We start from the raw sequence: 23,215 nt of genomic DNA on the forward strand, positions 1-23,215 counted from the left end.
TAGGACGTGTGATAATCCTGAAAATATACCACGAGCAGTGATTCCTAACCTAATCTCTCATTTATGTAATTACAGTGTTTATATTTGAAATTAAAATATATGAATAAAGCTTAAAAGCACACAATGGCTGTTAAATTAAATTCGTATCAGCACTTCCCCCTCCCGACAAAAATGAATGGGTTTAAGGTGTTGTTCGTGCTAGTATTTTAACATTTGCTAAATTGTCATTTTTTTTAATTATGAATACGTATAAGAATAATAATTTTACTGCCATTAACCATCCATTTACATAGTTTTTATGATAAATAAACGTAGAAAAATCAAAACAGCTTAACAGGCACCGTTAATTCAAGAAGCCGGAGTTTATACCACCTGTCACCCTTTCATTTGACTACGGTATTATAAATTCCTTTGTGCAATATTTCTGAAATCATGAAATTAAATTATCAAAAGGAAAATGCTAGATAATATATTTTCACAATGAATATTAATTTAAGAGTTCAGTGACACGTTCTACAGGCAACCAGGGGCTTTCCCAGTTGACCCACCTGTGAATGAGTACCTAACTTAACAAATGATTATATAAAGGTGGCCGAGTGCAGTCCCGGCGACACTGTGCCATGTGTACCAAAGGATATATTTATTTATAGATCCCACAAGAATTTATGAGCTTTAATAGACAATATAAAGGGGCTCCTCGAGCCATCTCCTTATCATGGGTGACTTCAACTGTGGGGACATTGACTGGAGGAATGAAATTACACCAAATTACCTCAAAAATCCTGCAACTTCACTTGTAAACACTCTGAGTAACAATTTCCTATTCCAACATGTTAAGAGATCCAACTCACAATAGAGAGGAGCAAATGCCAAACCTCCTGGCTCTCAGATCATCACAAGGAGGGTTAGGTGACCAAGTTGGGACATTTAACTGCTGCTGTCACCAGACATTATGTGATGTTGTGCTTCAAATTTAACTGGTACATGGAACGTACTTAATGAGAGTACACCAAGGTTCAAATATTACAATGGCAATTATGACAGGATGAGGGAAGAAATGAGGTGGTACCAGGTATTTATTGGCCTGGTTCATTGAGAAACATGAATGTGGATAGTAACTACCCTGAATATCATACACAGTAAAGTGAACTATTTGATTAATAAATATATACCCATGACCAATCCCACTGCCTCCAAGACTACAAGGAGACCATTACACATGAACTATGCAGCAGTTGACAAAGTTAAGAAAATATCTTACAATTTCTTGAGATGGGACAAGATAAAATTAATGATGAGCAGGACAGAAGGGTATATGCCAGGTGTAGAAACCAAGTCATGTCAGAGTGTAAGATAGGGCTAAAAAGATTACCAGAGGCTGACTGCAAACGAGGTCAAGTGAAACCTTTAACCTTTCTATTGTTACACTAATTAAAAAATAAAGGCATTTGTGGGTGTATCCAAACCAAGTCTTGAAAGCGTTTGTAACATAGACTTAAATCTGGAAGAGGCAGAGGTGTTAAATAAATTATTTTCACAGGTGTTCACAAGAGAGGATATGAAAAACTTCCATACAATTGAGGAAAGACAATCCTGACACAGCACTGAAGTACATTGAGTTCTCAGAAGAGTACTGTATATGAGAAACAAATTGTCAAAGCTAAAAGTACATAAGAGCCCTGGCCATGATGCTCACCATCATCCTTGAGTTTACCCATTACTGTATTTGCCTGGGTATTCTGAATATCTCGCCTCTTGTATGTTTAGCATGTCTGCAAATGCGACCTGCTCATGCTTCTTGGCCTTGAAACCTCTTCTGAACCTGTTCTTGTTCTCCAGGTACTCCTTGTCATCACCCATCTTCCAGGCCTTATACAATCTTCTTTTTTGTATTTACTAATCTGTCCACTTCATTATTCTACTACTATGTTACTGCATGCCTGGCTGTGTCCTTCATCCATTGACACATTTTGTCAGCTGCATTCACTGTATCCCCTATGTTGTACCAGATAGGATGCCCAAATTAAACTGATATCCCTAATTTGATGAGCTGCAGGTTAATAAAGAGTAAGTAAGGTATCTGCAGGGCTAAAATTATCAGTCACTAATTTGGTGCTCTTAAGTATAATTTACTAAACAGGCACCAGATAAATGATATCTCATCTTTCTACTTCAGTACTACTGTACAGTACTCTATAGGATGTCTTACAATGATGCATGTACAGTATTTACAATAAATTTGTTTATTGATGGGTACAGAATTATACACAAAATAGTAAACAAAAAATTAACAAAATTTATTTCTTCACAGTATTATTAACTTACTATTTAGTTTTCTGAAAAAAAATCACATTCACATTAAAAACAACACTGTTACTTTGTTGTATACTGTATTCTTTGAAGTAAATAATATACAGTATTGTACAGTATATCAAAATGCACAAGTGTAGCCCCATATGACATTGTTTTTTGACATAAGAAAAACATCAGACTAAATACTGTACAAGAAAATAGTCACATCATTTATAACACATCGATAATATTATGCTGGAATTCAACAACATACAATGTTGGCATCCAATATGAACATAAACATTCAATTATTTTTTCACTGAACAATTATAATTGTAATCAGGAGCTACAAGAGCTGTATACATCATGAACCAGTAGCAGACTTCAGTAAGAGTTATAAAAGACTAGATTAAACAGAGCACTGAGTATACTAATTAAGAGCTATAGGAATGTAAAAAGTTAAACCCACAATTTAATATATCTTCGTGTATTATTGAATCAGTTACAGTACTAGTCAATAAATCTTTTAAATTAAATTCAATACAATAATGTTTTTTTTTAAAGAGCCCTTTAAGATTTGGGTATAAAGTAATAGGTCCATGCCTAACACCAACAACCTCACAACAACCTTCACAGATCCACTTTGTTAAATGTAATCAAAGATTATTCATCTTTGATACATATAAATTAACCAAAAAATCAAATAACTATCAGTCATCCCCAGGCTTGAGTCTTGCAGTAGTGAAGGACCAGCTTGCCGTCAGATCCAAAGCTCTCATATAAGTTTCTGATGATCTGGTCCGGTGCCGGTGCAAAGCTTTGGTTGACGTACACAAACTGTTGAACAAGCAGAGAATTATATATTATAAAGTATGATCCCTGGTACCATGGTGGTGTTATTAAGTTTAATGGCATGAGAATGAATTTCCGAGAGATACATAATACTGTATTTCGGACGCGGGGACGCATGCCGGGTTCGTGGATGGGTAGGTTCAGTGTTCTTGAGCTATGATTGGCTACTACTGTCATGAAACTGAAAAGGATACCTATGATTAGCTGATGTATCTTGCAGCCTATCTCCTCAAACTTCTGCATCATAACACTTTTAGTTCATTGTCTGCTGCCATTGTACAAGCTTGTTTGCTCTTTTACTGCTGTTTTCACATGTGATCTGTGTTGTGCAGTACTGTACCTACATATAATCAGTCAAAAATACTGTTAAAGCAGTGTTAAGACATAAAAAGTTATTAAAGTTACATATACTGTACGACTGTACATTTAGTAAGTGTGAAAGTACCACATGTGCAGTAGAGTACTGTGGACAGTGTATGATAGAGGGTGGATGCACAGTATACAGTGCATGTACAATCCCTCCTTCATGGACAGAGAGGAGAGTGACTGTTAGCCCTGCTGGTGATTACAGTCTAGTGTATAGGGTACATGTAGTACAGTATATTTTGTTTATTTACAATATATTATAATTGTACAGTGGTGTTTACATAAATAAATACAGCTCTGTGTATGTCCATGTGAGATGTAGTATTGACTCTCGGAAAACTTTCCCCAGTAGTACTGTACCTGGAAAAGTACCCAGGATGGCGATTTTTTCCGGGGGTGAGAAAATTTGTCTCCATACCTGGAAATCTTTCAGTCCCAAAACCACTCTATACCAATTACTGTATTCCAGCTAATGGGGATAACACTGTAGCAGGAAAACTCTTGAAAGTGAAAAATTACTTTGTTCTTCTCTTGCCAAGGTATAACATACCTGTTGCACCCTAAGTAGTTGGGAATAAAGTGAAGTTAATTAAGAGAATTGATAAAAAGAAGCACAGTACAGGAAGAAACTCAGTCAAAGCATCACAAATAGCATTATGTTCATCTTACAAACTATAACTGTGTGATTTAAAGACAGACCAAACTTAAACAAATACAGTACACTGTACTCTTAGAATTTCTAGAATAGTTCCAATAAAGTTACAGCTCTGTATGAAGAGAAACTTACTAAGGTATCAGAGGCATCCAGCTTAAGGTACTTGCGAATAAATTCAGTAACCCATCCAACAGGCTTTTCTCCTTCTACTGCCCATTTCTTTTTCCTCATGATGGGAGCATCACCAGTCGCCTTTAATAACACATCAACTAAAAAAAAAAAAAAAATCTATGGTAAGTCAAACACAAAGCACAAGAATTTTCTTGGGCTAATCGACACAATAAATGAGAAAATATAGGGATCCATAAACACATGATAAAGCTAAGCAGGGTTAGGGGCAGTATTGGTATCTATGGTGAGGACAAAGGCTGCCACTGTCACATCAAGGCCTGGGACTAATGAACACTATTTATATAAAGGATCCCACTCTCCTAAACTTTGAGAAGACTAAAGGAATGTTACCACTTACATACTTGACCAAAACAGCTCTACAGTCAGCCTCCATATTCTTACAGTACCTACAGTTTCAAGTAGTGTGTATGGTAAGACACTTTATATCTTTACAGAAAGTTATATGAGGAGGAGTGTGGGTTTTATCATGAACTGGATTCCTTTCACTTGTCGTAAGAAGCAATACAGGGCAATTCATTGATCCAAACCCTTAATCCAAATAAAGTTGTTTAGAGAATCATACGACTTTGTAGTTACACAACTGCAATGTTTTTATAGTGGAAAGCACATTTTTAGTATGGAGAAATCTTCAAATTAATTGAAATGTCATATGCGAGGGAAACGGCATAGAAGAAAACTGTCTTAAAATTGTCTGAACTATAGGAAAAACATATTTTTCAATAAAATTCCGTGACTGTACAGAACAGCAAATTTTCCGTAATTTACCCTTATCTTTCATGCTCTGCCAATTACGTACATGTGATTTATGATTGTAGTTCAGGAAAACGAAAACAAGAACATAAAATTAAAGGAAAATTTTTTAATCTTATTATCATGGATACAACACCTGTGGAAAACATTAACTAATTCTATAAGTCCTTCTAGGGCTAACTGTCTGCTCCATTATTACCATTTGGGGGTAAAATTATTGTTTCGGCCATCCACCTACTGTATTTGGAAATTGAAATTATGTTTTCTGAAGGTTTTTGATGTGTTTTGAACGATTCTGACCTTCATTTCTACTGCAAATCATTACTTTTTGAGCTACCCCCCATTGCCCAACGATAATAGGGGACCCTCAGTGGGAACCAGGAATTCTGGGGGGGAAAATCACAATAAGTAGAAATTTGCAATAGAAATAAAGATCAGAATCATTCAAAACACATCAAAAACCTTCAGAAAACATAATTTCAACTTAACCTAACCAAACTCTCTCGGACGATGGTAACATAAACAGATAACTTATAAAAATACAGCGATTTTCCAACAAATTATTGCGATTTTATCGGAAAGTAATCATTCCCAGAAGCAATGCTACAAAAGCAATGGTTTTAAATTAGACAAATTTAGATTTAGGTGCGAGATAGGTAAACATTGGTTTGGAAATATAGTGGATAAGTGGAACAAGTTACCAAACTTCATCATTAACTTGAACACGCTGGGTAGCTTCAAATATAGGAAGGTTCGGATATATGAGCGATAGGGGTTGGGTGTAAATGGGGGTAAATTTTTACTCATGTACCGGACTTTGTTTGGATATTAAAAATTTGTTTTTCCGATGATATTTGATGAGTTTCGAACGAATTTGATGTTCATTTCCACCAGAAATCACTAGTATTGTTCTCTCAAGGGGGAGAGCCTGGGAAATCAGGGTTTTTGGCTGGGGGAGAAAACGAATCATCTGACCTAACAAAACCTAACCTAACCTAACCTCTAGCCGGGGACTCCGTCCCCAGACCCCAGGCAGGCCTAGCTTAAACTAACCTAAATGTCTCAGTAGTTAAAAACTTTGGGGCACGCAATGTCCGAAAGTACAATACCTTAGTTAATAGTGGAAGGACCAGGGATACATAAGAATTGGATAGAATGATCGTCCTTCTTGTAAAACTCAGCAATAAAGTTAAAATAATCGTAGCAGCACAAATGACAACCAACCTCCATCACGGTCATTAAGAAACTGGTCAATGAAATTACCCAGGCCGCTTCCTTTGAAAAAACAAAATGTGATTGGTCGAAAAAAAAAATCGCGTGATGATATCGATACACCATTGGTCACGACTGGATAACGTCAGTCAATATTGCGCATGAGTGATGCGCAGATAACATCTCCTCAAGGTAAGTAAGACATGGCAACACTTGTGACTGAGCGAATTTAATAATATTGAAAAATTATTATATCAGTTATCCTTAATTTCCAGTTGAAATATCATTGAAAAAAAGGTCTTAGAACTGTCTAAACATTACGAAATACATATTAATAACAGCGAGAGAAAGACCGATGCATAAAGAAAAATTCACCAAATGGTAGAAGTATTTAAGTGGGTGAAAGGAATCAATAAGGGAGATATAGATAAAGTTCTTATAATATCCAAGCAGGATAGGACTCATAGCAACGGATTTAAGTTGGATAAGTTTAGGTTTAGGAGGGAGATAGGAAGGAACTGGTTCACAAATAGGGTGGTGGACGAGTGGAACAAGCTTAGCAACTTTGTAGTAAGTGCTGGAATGTTTTAAAAGGAGGCTAGATAGATTCATGGATGATAGAGAGTGGTAGTAACTCTCGACAGGAGCTGCCATGCACAGGCCAACTGGCCTATTGCAGACTCCTTATTTTCTTATGTTGTTATGTATGTTGTAGTGTGGGCCAATAGGTCCACTGCAGTTTCCTCCGTCTTTTTGTTCTTGAGAAACGAGTCTTAGAATTGTTTAAACTACTTTTTCCAAAACTTAAAATCCTAAAATTCACTGGATGACCGAAAAGAATAATACCGTCTTTGGTATTGAATATCACTTTGTAATTAAGTAAACCTTCAATCTCAATACAGTACAAACAAATATCCAGTCCCTCCAGAATTGAGTTGCTGTCGTTACCATAATCTTGGTCCGTTTTACCTTCTATCAAATTCCCTCACTTGTTTAAAACATCCTCACTTACTCTTTTTATTGGCTGCTACTTTAATGTCGTCTTCCTTATGTTCTTGTTGGGGTTCTGCTACAACTTCCTGTGGAGGGGGGCTCTTCTCCTTGTCATCCTCCATTGTTTACATCAGAGCCAAATGTTCACAGCCACAAGTCACCGCCTGTGACGTCACCCTTCAGTCGGGGGAAGTGAGACTCGATTATTTTTTTTACAATTATTATGAAAAATAAATTTATTTTAGTATAATCTGTAGTCTAAGGCACCTTTAGTGCTTGTTATAATGTTCTAATCAAACTTTCACGTCCATAATGCTCCTCATATGACTGTGTGAAATTACTGCATTCAGTGATTTTCAACTACTGTATATCATCTACTTCTATATGATTTAGATTATTCTAAATAAAATGTTATAAGCTGTGCGTAGCCTAAAGGCTTGTCCTTTAAAAACACATTGTGATTATTGAATATTATACCAGAACTCAAACAACTGTATTATTAACATTTGTTCTAATTATCTAAATTTGCAACACAGAATGCTGTAGCCACTCTCATGAGATTTAACTTCTTCCTATTCCATTCTAAAGTATTTATATTTCCTATATATACAGCCTCGCTGTGACAGGGGATAAGAGCAGCACACTTAGCTGTCTGTTTTGCAGGTAGCCTCTAAATTCATGATGATTAAGGATGCTCTCTGCAAGATTTTTGCCAACATTGATAAAACAGTCATTTAAGTGATTAGTTATGAGGAAGGGTGATAAATGATTCAGTTACAACTGAATCATTTATCATAAAAGCCGAGTGGGAGGCCGTGGGTTGAGTGTTCCTGTTCTGAATAGAATTAATGACATTCCAGGTTTTCTTACTGTTGCCTGATGCTGACTGGAACTTATTTGTATAATAGCAACGCCTGGCATTTCTAACTGCTTGAGTTACTCTATTTCTGATACTTCGGAAAGCATTGCCAAAAGTTATAGGTCTTTTTGCAAGTTTTCTTTGGCGTTTGTGTTTTTCTCTTATCATTGCCTTGATTTCACTTGTAATGTACGGTTTGGAGATACAGTTTTTACATGGTCTTGGGGGGGGGGGAAATATTTATCAAAGCGGGCATTGAAGATGCAAGAGAAGTTGCAGCAGCTCACACTATGGTTGTCGGAGGCATAGACAAGATCCCACTTCGCATTCATTAAGTTGTTTTCAAACAGGAGCATTTTGTTGGCACAGTAGTCTGTTTTATTGTGAATTAACTAGACTTTTTAGGTCTTGTAGGTTGTTTTATACATGGCAAAAACTGGGAAGTGATCTGAGATTTTGTTATAAATAATTCCACTTGCAAGATTGTTAAATGTGTTGTTAGTCCAAATATGGTCTTTCAGATATGGCCTATGACAGTGACAGGTGGCAGTTACGCTGGTGGGTTTGGTTATGTGTTGTAGAGCTTAGAAAAACAGGTAGCAAGAAGGTCTATTACTGAGGTGTCCATTTTTTATTTTAATAGATCAAGGTTGAAATCTCCTGTAATGTAGCAAAGTTTCCTCTCAGAACTTAAAATAGAGATAAGCTCCAAAAATTTATCAAGAAAGTTTCTTACATTAGTGTGGGGTCTTCTGTAGATTACTCCTACTAGGATATTTCGTGTGTTGTTATGTAATTCAGTGAAAACACTCTCCATGAACTCCTCTTGAACCTTTAAAATCATTTCTTACAGAAGTGTTATAATTAGTATCAACATATAGTGCAACACCACCACTGTGTCGTGACGTGTTGATGCAGTGTATATTATAATTACAAATGTTATACAAATGTTCAATATCGTTAGTGAGTTTGGTCTCACAGAACCCAAGTACCTGTACATAAAATTTGTGGGCAATAGAAGAGATACATTGATCTAAAAAGGTATCTAAGCAAAGGGGAATACTCTTGATGTTATGGCTAATTAAAGAGAAGGACTGAGATAGTAGAAGACTAGATTTAAACTCGGGAGAGTCAGGAAAGTAATAGTTACAATTGGGGTTGGTGTAACCCAGTGAGTTTTGGAAAAAGGCATCAGGGTCAATATAAGGGAGTATTGTGTCGACGTCATGGGTGAAGGGGGGTGTAACACATGCGGTCCAGTACATCTAGGGAAACGACACTAGCACCATCAGTGTAAGAATATTGATACTGATTAAGGAAGAGCAAAAACTCAGTGTCACTAAGCTGATGGTAAAGTGAGCACCCTTTTGACAGCATCACATCAGTAAAGAAGGCATGGCATTCTACATGTTAATGTTTTTTTCGTTTTTTTAGAGGCAGGAAGGGGGAAGGGGGACTAGGATGGTGGATCAGGTTACATTGACCATGGAAACAGTAGCTCACTCCTCACTAAAGTCTGGCCACCCCTGATATACACCAACACCATACTCCTACACCAATAAGCATCTGTACCATAAACATACTTCTCCTCCATAAACACCAACATAGTCCCTTGTAAGGGAACACCCTACAAAATCACACGAGCATAAACTTTCTCCTGATCCATGCGCTGATTGGACATATGTAGTGAGAGATGTGCATTATTGCTGAACCATAGGTTATTAAGAGATAAGAGTGCAATTCAGATATTTTCAGATACAGTATTGAGGAAAATGCTGAAAGTATCTTAAACATACACTTTATATGACACTCTTTTTATAGTGTCCTGGGCACACTCTTAATAACTACTGTACATACAAATGTTTTGTAACTAGTTTAATCACTGGTAGGCTATGACAACAGCTACTTATATAATTTTAGGAACACATCTAACATGTTAACCCTAAGTTATGCTCAGCCTAACAGAATGGAAAATGAGTGGGTGTAACATGGGTCAAAGTCCTCCAAGACCCTAAGTACACCATTCAAGAGGCAGCCCAAATCTTAATGGCGATACTATTTCCTCGCCAACCAGGCCCGTAAGCCACGCCCCTCGTCTATAGCTTCAAAGAGCCGATTGATTCATGGAAAATGTTCGTGCAGCTGTCAATTTATTCAAACTAAATCTGTTCACAATTGGCAAGCAGACCTGTTATTCTCTAAAATACAGTTAAATATCTGGACTGTCCAAATGCAAATGGTTTCAAGGCATTAGCACCTCAGAGAGGATATTAGAAAAATTTAATTATTTATCATAAAAGGTCAAAGTCAAAGATGAAATTTGCTTTCAAATGAAGTCCTTTCATTATTTCTTTGTTTTGTATCAAGCATAAAGCAAGCAGAAACAAATGATAACAGCTACAGTATTATCAGCTACTCACAACAAGTGCATTCATCATCATCTCACAGCAACACTATCATTTACTCATAGCAAGTGTAGTCTTCTACTCAGTTCTTCCTGACACAAGCTATAAAAATTATAATAGAAATAATTCTTAATCTAATTTGATATATAACATAGTTATGATACACATTGTAATGAAGGTATCTCTCAAGGTCCTACAATTGCAGTTAGCTTTAAAAGTGAACTATATTCATCAGTTTGGTTTTACAACTAGAAAATATTACTGCCCAATATATAATTACTTTCACCGGTTCAGAAAAAATTAAAGGTGTAATTCTAGTTTGAGTACAAAATGTAAAAAGTGGAAAACTATGAAGGACAAAAAATATTCAGATAATTCTGTAAGGTTTATGCACAATTAGTTAATAAAAGAGTAGAGCCAGGGGCAACAGAAAATTTAAGGCTTTAGCATCCTTGGGTACTGCCTATATACACATTGTGCTTTTTTCAAACATCACCGGAGCAACTTCTGACACATATTTCCCAAACTTATTATTTTAGAGATTTTCACACTGTGCTCCTCAATATTCTTCAAAACCTATCATCAAAATATTACCTTTGTATCATATGAGGTAAGCTTTTAAAAGAATACAGTACTGTACAATTAAAAATTTCCATTAAAATGGGGGAGAGGAATCACATACTTATGTATACTAACAAGGATGTTCCTCAAATGCAAAGCTCTTTAATTTGCAGAATTTTGTACTTATCCCATTTGTAAATAAAACAAACATTTCCAGATCCATCCATTTTATCTTTGTACAGTTTATAGTGATAGGGCAGTTTGGAGGCTAGCCTTATTGAGGGAAGCTCCTGAGGGGGGTGTGGCATTACAAATAAAAACTTTGAGTGGTAGTATATCACAGCAATATATTGATCACTATAACTATCTTAATTTTATTATATTACAAATAGTTTTATAAAAATCTATCAATAAATACAGTGATTATTTTATATACTGTATTACCACAATGCCACGTGAAACAATTTGGCATCTGTTCCATTTGAATCAGGAAGAATGTCCCTATTTTCTCCAAGTGATGCAAACAAATGTATTCACCAGTGCAATGTTATGAATTAGTTGCTGAAGTCTTGGGTTAAAGTTTCAGCAGCTGTGATAGAGCCTCATTCAATTTGAGTACAGCATTGCCTGTTGAAGAATAAACAATACACAAAAATTATTTATATGCAACTGAAGAGATACAAGACTCCTTCTATTCCCAATTTGCAATTTTGACATAGTACTGTACTGTTCTGGTATGCAACAATCCAATTTGGATCATATCTTAGATTTTTGCAATGTCTGCTTGATAAACAGTACAGTGTTTTATGCCAAGAATTCATGGCAAAAACATAATATCACATATACTTTAATTGCCATGGAAAAAATTTTCAGTTTCAATAATGATACAGGAAAAATACAACAAAACTTTTTACATAAAATTCTGTTCCCAAGAATCTCAGAAAACCACATTTGAAAAAGACTACTGGACAGTGATATTTCCGTTAGTCGGAACAACTGGTTCAGAGCACTTCCGGGGATGAAATATTTCCGGCGAACCAGCCTTATACTTATCACAATCTCCCTAAAAATAAATTAGCTTTCATGTTTATTCAAGACATCTTCAGGTCATGAGACCCACTAATCCCCCACCAATGAAAGGGTAGTACAGCGTACAGTCGTAATATGAGCCCACTAATCCCCCACTTACCTCCACCTGACATTGAGTCAGGTCAGGTCAGGTCAGGTCTCTCCCCCCAAAAAATACTTTAACTTTCATCTTTATTCAAGACATTTTCAAGAAATTCTCTCAATTTTCAATCTAAAAAAATTTGTTCCTAAATCCGTCAATTTTTGGAAATTTCCAGCTTTCGGAATGATTTTCCGAGAAAATTTTAATTCCAGCTATTGGAGGTTTCTGGGTTTGAGGGATTCCGGCTAACGGAGATATTAATGTATTTTGAATAGCACCTTTTGCACTCTTGCTGTGAACAATTGTCGGCAGTGAAGTTTTTGGCCTAGTACTGTATAAGCATTCAATAGTTTCAATACAGTACTTATTCTACACCACATAACTCCATGTAAATACAGTACTGTAGTGGACAAGAGAAAAAATTAAAAGGGCAACTGGCTATGTCTGGAAACATAACCCCTTTTTACAATGGAAATCAATCTTCATTTATACTGGCTTTGCTTATACTGTACTACAACCTCTTCTAGGAATTCAACCCCCAGCATAAATGAGGGGAATCTGTATATGTACACAAATGGACTAGGACAAATAGCTGGCACCACTTAATGAAAACAAACATAACTACAAATTCTAAGTTTCATCACTAACTCATAATAATAATAAAAAACAAACAGAGCATTAGTTTACTTACCTTCTTCCTCTTCTTGATCAGTCATTGTACTGGTCCTAGCTGTTGTCTTTATAACTTTCTCCAGGTAACCTGAAATATTTACAAAACTTGGTACCAGTACACTAATAGAATGAATGCTGGAAGGTTGAATAAGAATGTTTCTGTTTAGTATGATCCCAGCCATGTATGTGGGAACAAAATAAAATGAAGGTTTTATCTTGAAATCCCATTTTATGATCATGCCTGGATTGGGAGACTCATGGATACTGTACTCAACTAAGTTTATAGGTTCAAAACACACGAACCCTCAACATACAGTATATGAGGAGTCTCGATAATTTGCAAAATACAAATTTGCATACTTAAATCTGCGGGTACGGTATCTCTATTACCACCTTGTTTTAAAATTTTGCGGTCAAATATTCATAATTTGTGGTTGAGCACCAACTGCTGCAGTATTTGTTTACATAAGAAATCATAAAAAATGTGGAAATAACATTTCAATACTCCAATGTGATTCAGAAACATAGAAAATATAATATAAAAGTATAAAATAAGTGGAAAGTAGTAAGACTACTGTTTGCGGGGGCAGGGTGGTGGACTGAGTGCCACCCCCTCCTCCCTTCTCAAGCTGAGCCCACCTCTCCGACCTTTTTAATACACGATTGTATGTAATTTCACCATAATCCCATATTATTAAGCTTCGTTTGGTACCGACTTAATAAACCATTATTGTAAAGTACGTACTGTAATAAAAATAATAAAAAACTCGACCCCAGACGTGTTATTGTGTGGCATTAAACTCCTGGTTTTTTGTTGACATAGTGCGGTCAAAGCCAGCCCAGCACCTGCCTGTCTCCATGTTGGTGTACAGGTATTGGCATAACACACACAAAATTATAAGAAGGAAAGGAGCTGTTTATGTAATACAGACCTACTTTTTGCACAATAATATCTATGTGTTACTGTATTTATATATATATATATATATATATATATATATATATATATATATATATATATATATATATATATATATATATATATATATATATATATATATATATATATATATATATATATATATATGTATGTATATATGTATGTATATATATATATATATATATATATATATATATATATATATATATATATATATATATATATATATATATATATATATATATATATATATATATATATATATATATTGCATACGATGTTTCATGTTTATTAACGCAGTTTTGGAATAGTTTATGGGTATTTCTTGGCCTCTGAGACCAAATTAATTATTTCTATTTCAATCATTTATACTAGAAATCGCAAATTAACAATTCACGATATCTTGCGGTACCTAACCCAAAAGACTCCACCGTATACCAGTCAAGATAGAAGTTAATAGTTCTAATTATCTCACATGGATATGCTCTTTGTGACTCTCACTTTACTTTAATATACTGTACAGTAATCCCGTGTTTTTTTTTTTTTATCTTGGTTTTGACCATTCGTGTTTTTTTTGTACTAAAAAATTATATATACAGTACAGTACTGTATATAAAATATCCTTTAAAAACAAAAATTTAAATTTCGCACCATTTTCGATATTCCCGAGTGGTGCGGCAAACAGGCACCACCCTTTCCCTTCCTCAGACACTCGCTGCTCCGAGAAGCCTCAGTCCACACGTGCCTACAGTACTGTGAATGCTACTGTGACTGCGTGAGGGCGAGCAGACGCCTGGACAGCAGGGAGAGGTTGGCAATGCGGGTGTTGCTGACCTCAGCGAAATAATCAGTGTGACCACTGGGCCGTGAGTGGAGAGCATGGTGTGGTTAAGTGCATGACCTACCTGAGCTGTTGGTGGCCACAGGTACAGTGATTCCTAAAAGAGTATTCGCAGTTTTGGCTTTTCGCGGGGGTTTCAGGAACGTAATTCCCGCAAAAAACACGGGATTACTGTAGTGTCATTTTTCCAGGTCAATCTGCAGTTTCAAACCATCAGTGTTACCCATTGGGAGGTGGAGGGGTAACTGAGCCTCTGGATTCATGTTTGGGGACCCCCAATTAGGGAAGACAGAGCCAAAATACGCTACAAATATTGATCATCTTTATCATCACTTTTTCATGACCATTTTTCACATTTGCATGGATTAGCAATGATTACAGTACCTGATGACATACAAACAAAAATAATAATAATAATAATGGTGGCCTACAATTTGATAGCAGTTTTTATTCATTCAGGCAGTGACTAATTTAGGTCTTTGCCTAAGCCCAAATCACCCACTGTAGGTGTTCACTCTAGGAATCTACTGTACTGTACTTAAAGATAGATTTGTCTTGCAGGAAGGCCAATAGAGACATAATGCCTCGAGGCCCTGCCCCCAAGGAATGCAAACTGGCTGTTTAAATTTTATGAAATAGAGATCTAAACTCAAGTTGCTACACACTTTAACCTATGGTACAATAACTATAAAAGCTGATGAAAATTATTTGTAACCATAAGTTAAGAATGAACTACAGGTTGTACCTCTCTAGTCCGGCATTCTGTGGTCCGGAAACTCCCGTGGTCCGGAACGATTTTTATTTGTCCAATAGGTAGATAGGCAACTTTTTTCTTTTTTTTTTTACTTATCTGAATTATTATTATTATTATTATTATTACAGGAGTATTAAATTTTTGCCCCTCAGGCCCCAATGTGGGTCAGTGACCTATGCCCGGGGCTAATCCCCGTAAAAACAACAACAACAAAGCCGCGGGAAATTAAGGTTTGTTTACATCCGGCAGTTCGGCTGCTCTCTCTCTCTCTCTCTCTGCTTGTTTATACAGAGTACAACATTTAACCCTTCAATATATATGAGCAGTAAATAAGTGTTGCTTTCATATTCTTATGTAGAGTAATGACGATATGTTTTCACATGTGCGCACTTACATACGCGCAGTCTCACTTTTTTTTTACCATTAATGGTTAGCTACTTATATTGTTCCATTTATTAACATTAAATAACATTACAGGTACTTCAAACAACCATATTATTTTTTTTACATTAATTTTACTACAGCTACAATCAGGGTCTTATTTTCTTCAGTTTTATATGTAGAACCAATCAGTCACTGGTTTTGTAAGCTTTAACATAAACAATGCCGGCAGCCTTCTTGTCTTCTCGTGTGTTTTAATATTCCACGTATTATTAATAAATTGTATTGTTAATTTTGCACACACAAACATTAATTCAATAAAAACAAATTCAGAAACATTAATTAAAATATATATGAACAGTAAATAAGTGTTGCTTTCATATCCTTATGTAAAGTAATGACGATATGTTTTCACGTGTGCGCACTTACATACGCGATCTCTCTTTTTTCTTTACCATTATCGTTAGCTACTTCTATTGTTCCATTTATTAATATTAAATAACATTACTTAAAACAACCATATTAATTTTACTACAGCTACAACCAAAGTCTTATTTTCTTCAGTTTTATGTGTAGAACCAGTCAGTCACTGGTTTTGTAATCAACGAAAACAATGCTGTGTCATTTCCCCATGTGTTTTAATATTCTACGTATTATTAATGAATTGTATTGCTCATTTTGCACACAAACATTAATTCAATAAAAAAGACATTCAGTAATAAACAATAATGAATCTTTTGTACATAAGAGAAATGACGCTGTTTACAAGATTATGCACGTCGTCTGCACGTTGGCGGGCCGTTCAAACCCGTCGAAATTCAAGTTTCCGCCATCAAAATTTGTAATTTTTTTTTGTATGTTCCAATAAAATACGTTGAATTAAAAACTCGCGAAATTTGAGAAGCTACTATACGACATTTAACCCTTCAATATGTCTTAAAAGAGACCATGATGCAGAGAAAGTGCTGCTAGTGCTTGCAAGCATAAGCACAAGTCACTATCTATCCAGGAAAAGGGTGAATTTCCATGGTCCGGCAATTTCCATGGTCCGGCACCGGTCAGGTCCCGAGGTTGCCGGACTAGAGAGGTACAACCTGTACCATCACCAAGGAAAGTGAATAGTGAAAAAAATTCAAATTTCTAAGCCAGGAAACAAATGTTATCATGCCAAAAACTAGGTGTCTCATTCACACTAGGTTGCTACCTGAAGGTTAAATCCAACCCAAACATGTCGGGATCTGGACCACACCAGATTAGGATTTGAAGTCCTAAAATCAAGGAATACATAAAGAACAGGTAGCTACTTTAGTATTGTACTGTACCCTCATGTCACCTATGAATACCATCAACCCTCTGGAAAGAGGCCAGTCCCTTTTCATATCCTACTTTTTGTACTTCTCATGGACTTTGTTTTTAATGAAATTAAAAACTGGGGACTCACCTAACATACGTGTAATTTCTGGATGGATTATTTTGTCTAGTCGTTCAGATTCTTGTGCAGCAGCAGACTGTTTCTTAACTTTTGAACATTTAGTGGCAGCACTTGCTATGGCTGGCAACAGGTCATTTTCTATCCACTCCTCACCCAACCATCGAGCCAAAATAACAATGCTCGTTACCAGATTAAGGACAAGGGTCTTGTCAGAAGTACCTGTAACAAAAACATATTAAAACTGTTTCTATAAAAAGATGTACGGTAAACCCTCGATAATGTAAACTTAACTTCATTAATTCCTGTTTGCCCCATAGTTTTGGAGTTATAACACACAACAGTTGGGGTTGGAATGTGATGAAATCTATGGAGTATAAATGAAATACCCAGTGTTGCTAATATGTACTGTACAATTTACTTACAATCATATGCAAAATGATATGGATCAGTAAATGTTAAAACTTCCAACCCTCTGCCTGAATGCAGGCTTCAGCCCATTGCAAAATACATTTGAAGACTCCAAGGGTGTTGCGAATGCTTGTGGCACTGTCTTCCAATCGGTGCCACAATTCCTCTCTGTAGCATACACTTTGCTTTTAATGTGACTGCCATAAGTAGAAGTCAAGGGAAATTTAGGTCAGCTGATCGAGATGGCCATGCCAGGATACCCAACATTTAGGAACTCTATTGTTACTTGAGCAAAATGAGCTGGGGCACCATCAAGCATGTAACACAGTTGTTGATATATCCTGATGGGCACATCCTCAAGCATCATTGGCACACTGTCCTCAAGAAAATGTCTGCATGTCCATAGACTTGTTGCAGTTTTTCCCTATCCATTTTGTGATATCCAGCAACTCCAAAACCATGGGGTATTGACACTATGGTCATGGAGTCATTTATCCTTATGTATGTCTCAGGAATACACCCCCCAAATTATGAAATGTATTTCTGAAACACCTTGTATATATTATACAGTATGAACTTTTTGTAAAATTATTCCAGTTTACTTAGACGATAATGATACCCTGTACTATATAGTTGATTTGGATTCTATATATATAAATTAGGACATAACAGAAAGTTATGGATAAGAACAGTGGCATTAAAATAGAAGCTGATAAATGGAACATTGTATGCAATTATTTTCTTTGCAGTATGAAGTCCCTCTACCCGCTAATGTAAAACAAATCACAAAAAATGAAGTTTTACATTTCCACATTATTTAATTACTAGAATATGAATGTTCAAAAACAACATTAAAATTATATTGTGACTTTACCTTACCTTGATACTTCCACTTAGCATATGTTAAGAGATAAATAGAGGACTGATCCTTATTTTTTCTATTAGAATCAGAAGCCACGCAGGTCTCATATAACTGGGCATCTACATATGGCTACTTGAGTCCATAAGACAGGACTGACTAATGTCAGACTGGGTTAATCTGTTAATTACCTAATAAATAAATTACCCTTCCCTTCCTTTGCACTGTGATTATCCAACTAAGCACTTAACTCTCTGCTGATCAAAATTGTCCGCATTAGCTAAATAAAATATTCAAAGTCTAAAAGTAGCATCCCCACAGTGATGGGGTTAACAGCTCAGGTGACTGCCTTTGCCAACTATATGAATCCAAGCATATCTGATTTCAAGCGAATGAATCAAAATGCAATTAGGATAAGACAATTACTCACACTTCAGTTCCTGCTGACTAGTCATGAAACAAAAAAAGGAGGGAGGGTTTCCAAGTTACCTGAGTTTGGGTTTTGATAGAAAATTGATTTTAAGATTTATCCTCTATTCATGATGATGATGATGAAGAGAGGATAGATCCTCTATTCCTAGAATTAATGCTAAGCCAGGTGGCTCTCCCAACATTAAATCAGCTAAAACTAAGAGGAAAGCTGTGCTATAAAACACTTCAAGGTTGGACAGTAAAACACCCTCCATAGTGTAAACTCATTGTAATTACTGGATTGGGAATTCAATACTCCATACCTCTTTTACTGTACAGATCTGGCATTACCATGAATCCTACTACAAGGATCATCTTTGGAATCCAGAGACCACATGAACATCTGATGATACACATCCTGACAAAGATGGAGTGAATGATGTCTTTCATAGGGCAACAGTGTATATACCATAGAGGTCAGGAAAAAAAGGGATCAACCAGCATGCACCAAAAGCCAGAAGAAACCAAACAAACAATTATACCTGCTAGCTGGGTAAGTAGATCTCTAGCCAAGTGAGCTGGGTCGGGTGATGGTGGCTTGTGAACATTACACCTCTGACTCAGCCATTTCACAAGCTCTTCACGAACACTAGCACAACCAACCCACATCCCATGGTGTGCCACCCACAACAACACCTTCTCTAAGCCTGTGGTCACTGTTGAATATAAAAAGAAATAAAAGGTCTTCAAATACAAAATATATTTTTTGTCTTCAGGATCTGATTTGTGATGGGGTAAAGGCAGAACAGTACATAAGGGAGAGAGAACAAGATGTGGAACATATAAGGGAATAGAGATCAGAGGAAAATGTTACGTAGTCTAGTCAGGAGACTACAATCCCAGAGGAGCTCCAGAGCAAAGTGAAGTGTTGCATATAAGAAAATCAAATATTATATACAGCATTGGAAGAATTTTGACAGAGAGAGTAATAACTGCCAAGTACAGTGTATATGATATCAGTAAATGGATATGGAATCTGAGAAGGAATCTTGGCTCCTTGTAGTGTGGATGAAAGACTACTAAGTCTGTCTTATGGGAGCAGCTGGTGGATGAGAGTTTAATAATGTGGTTATGAGAGAGAATTTAAAAAATGTGAAAGTGAATCACCTCAGCTTTTCAATTAATTTCCACTATACATACAGTAATTATATTACATGTAAAATTTACCAAAGCAAAAGACAATACCATATAAAGACTTGCCTCTGTAATTGATTATACGAATAAATAATTTCCGATTGATAGAGGCTGCTGACAGGAGAGCGAGATGGACTGCCCCTGGACGATGGAAGAGCAAGTCAACTAAGAATGCCCGAGCTGGCTGCCACTGCTGAATTCCACTCTCATCAGGTATTAATACTGTTGCAGCATACCATGCAGATAAGCTAGCCAGGCAGTGTGGCTGTGCAGGAACATCATTATCAGTTTAAAGATACAGTAAGGAAATAAAACCAAAATTTTGAACAGGAACATTGGATCAAAACTACAAAGGTGAAAATAAATCTATTATAGTTTACAATGCATCATGTATAACTTGCATTTTACAAATATTATATAATTAGATATATAACTGAGGTATCAATCATCAGTAAAACTGACTTTCCCAGGAAATACATGCAGTACAGTACTTAGAAATCTGATACAGTAACTGGGTTTAGTCAACATTATATTAAATCCAAATCATGTTACATTTCTATATGGAAATCACGTTATTAAGTCTAGCTCAGTCAGATAATTTTCTAAAATCTGCTTCTTCCAAGAATCTACACTAAGAAGTAATACTTTCTGTGACACCATGTCTCCTCCCCAACACCCCTTCACCCCTACAGTTGCTACATCAGGAGTAAACATACAACTTACTTTTCTCTTCAAAAATTCTATGGTTTGTATGCTGACCTTGTTTACTCCATATTAATGGGCTAAGTTACATCAAGTTATGATAAAGTAAGTTAGATAAGTTATACCAATTTCTAATTGGATGAATAATGGGACTCAGTGCTAATGTGTCCAAGTGTTAACGTGCATGGAGTACAGTATAATGGGCACCATGCATAATAGGTTCCACTCTGAATGAAATCAGTTTTAATGTTTATTAATCTTGATAGCACATCCTTAGCTTAAAATCGTTTTTGAATTTTCATTAAATTGATTTCTTATCAGGATTAGGATCCATTGGACCCTAAATACCAATGAAGCCCCAAATTTAATGGAACTTTAAGACTGGGATTCATTTAAAAATTTCTACTGAACTTTGGGTCTCACTAGGAAATAGGGCCCAATAGGCCCTGAACCTAATGGTGTAGATCTGGTGCAAGTACTGGGGGATTGTTTTTACCCAAATCAAAGAGTTTTACAGTAGTGTTTAGAACAACATTGGAACCCTGAAGTATGTTTTTTTCTTGTGCTGTGATGACTGTTTTAAGGTCAGGATAAAGAAGAGCGGTATGATGAAAAGCACAGAAATTCTGATCCAGGGAATTCTTTCTTGAATTTTAACAGTCTATACTTATCATAAGAATTTTCAATGATGAATCTGCACATAAAAATTTATGAAAAGAATTAAAAGTTGTTCATCTATCAAATTAGTCCATTCTGCAACAAAATAAGGTTAAACCTGAAAAAAAAACTACCTTTAAAGGTTTGGGGGACAAAAATCCTGGAAAGACAGAGGTGGGCTGTCATAACGAATGTAACAAGTAAGAGGCATAATTACTCATGCATGGACGTATATACAGTACAGGGTATTCTTAAAACTTACCCTTAAATTGATGGATGGATTACAAATCAGGCTGTGAATTATTTTTTTAGTGATATTCCTCAGGTAAAATGGTGGAAGATCCATCCGTATCTCCACAATACACATGACCTGGAACAGCTTGTACATCGATGGAGAAAGGCCCCCCACAAATTCCTTGGGCTCGGTGGGATCAGCACGGAGGATGATTTCAATGAAGTTCCTAGAGATACAAGAGTCTTGCTTCACAAACTAGTTCTCATTAAACTCCATCAACTCTTCTTTTCAACCCCATTTGCAACACAAGTTATTCTCTATTATGATGCCCTTATTCTGTGCATGTTCCTTTCAGTCAAACCACATCATTATCTACCTCAGTCCATGTACTCGTCAAGTACAGAACTTCCTTCCACGTACAACCTATAGCTCTTTAAGCATTCAGTATAAAACCACTTTTTATCACTACAGTACAATATTTGGTTAAGTACAGTACATTTTTACTACCAAGCTGACAAAACTTTCATCCCTAGCATGAACTGAACTGTACACGCATCTTTTCATTATTTCACATAAATTTTCTCACCATTTTCTCTATGCTGTAATGTCATTACTGTTAGTGTTTTCCCAACTCCCCATTTCATGCGGAGAAGTGTAAGTTACCCGTTGATGTACAAATCAGCCATCTGAGACAACATAAGTCATTTGTCTGGTAAAGTATAAGTCATCCATTGAAGTAAAATAAATTACCCATTCAGGAAGTATAAATTATCTATTGAAGTTACAGTGAAGAATTATATTACATTATTGAAATATAAGTTACATTACTGAAGAATTAGTTACAGTACAGGGTACAAGAGAAGTAAAAAAAAAATTGTTCAGTAAAGTATAAATTATTCTAAAGAACTATGGTTTAGTGAAAAATTACATTATAAAAATGAAGTAGTACAGTACTGTATATGAAATGAAGAAGTGCATGTTTCATTAATAATTTGTAAATTTCATTTTAGTAGTATCAATGTGTATTCTGTGCTGGCCAAACTGGTTCCTGACTGAGTTAGCACATACATAGCATTCACAAAGCTCAAGCCCAACACAGATAGACATATTACTAACACAACCTGCTCCTACTCTTGTAATCTATCTACATATCTATTTTACTTGTTCAGTAAAAGTGACAACAAAGTGGCTTCATTTCAACATTCTTAAAAACCAACAAAAACTCACCTTATAATATATACAAGACTAGCAGTTGTGAGTGAAGTGCAAACTTCGTGAATGAGGGTATGCCATAGTTTGGTATTGATTCTACAACCGATCAAGTCATAAAGTATTTCCAAATAATTACAATCTGAAAAGAAAATATCTATATAATATTTGAAGTGTGTAATGGGGCTGTTTCAAAGTATGTATGTGTGCAA

At 35.8% G+C, this 23,215-nt stretch overlaps 2 protein-coding genes across 2 annotated transcripts in view; both read right to left on the minus strand.

Moving 5' to 3' along the window:
* Positions 1 to 2,227: 2,227 nt before the first annotated feature.
* On the minus strand, positions 2,228 to 7,488 carry LOC121863857 (ubiquitin-like protein ATG12). The gene is made up of 3 exons (XM_042362747.1): positions 7,332 to 7,488; positions 4,298 to 4,434; positions 2,228 to 3,129 (listed from the first exon to the last, which is right to left on the minus strand). The coding sequence occupies exons 1-3, from the start codon at positions 7,432 to 7,434 to the stop codon at positions 3,007 to 3,009; spliced, it is 363 nt and encodes a 120-aa protein (XP_042218681.1). The 5' UTR covers positions 7,435 to 7,488; the 3' UTR covers positions 2,228 to 3,006.
* A 3,460-nt stretch (positions 7,489 to 10,948) lies between these two features.
* The window catches only part of LOC121863858, a 39,480-nt gene continuing 27,213 nt past the window's right edge, over positions 10,949 to 23,215 (minus strand). Inside the window, exons 8-14 of the mRNA XM_042362748.1 lie at positions 23,022 to 23,145; positions 21,822 to 22,020; positions 20,267 to 20,465; positions 19,549 to 19,722; positions 17,338 to 17,547; positions 13,000 to 13,068; positions 10,949 to 11,764 (exon numbers count right to left, since the gene is read on the minus strand). Of these exons, the coding sequence (XP_042218682.1) occupies positions 11,712 to 11,764; positions 13,000 to 13,068; positions 17,338 to 17,547; positions 19,549 to 19,722; positions 20,267 to 20,465; positions 21,822 to 22,020; positions 23,022 to 23,145 (1,028 nt within the window). The 3' untranslated portion in view covers positions 10,949 to 11,711. The remainder of the gene's footprint in view (positions 11,765 to 12,999; positions 13,069 to 17,337; positions 17,548 to 19,548; positions 19,723 to 20,266; positions 20,466 to 21,821; positions 22,021 to 23,021; positions 23,146 to 23,215) is intronic.

The sequence above is a fragment of the Homarus americanus genome, unplaced genomic scaffold (genome assembly GCF_018991925.1).
Source record: "Homarus americanus isolate GMGI-L3 unplaced genomic scaffold, GMGI_Hamer_2.0 scaffold48354, whole genome shotgun sequence".
In the NCBI taxonomy this organism is placed as follows: Eukaryota; Metazoa; Arthropoda; class Malacostraca; order Decapoda; family Nephropidae; genus Homarus; species Homarus americanus.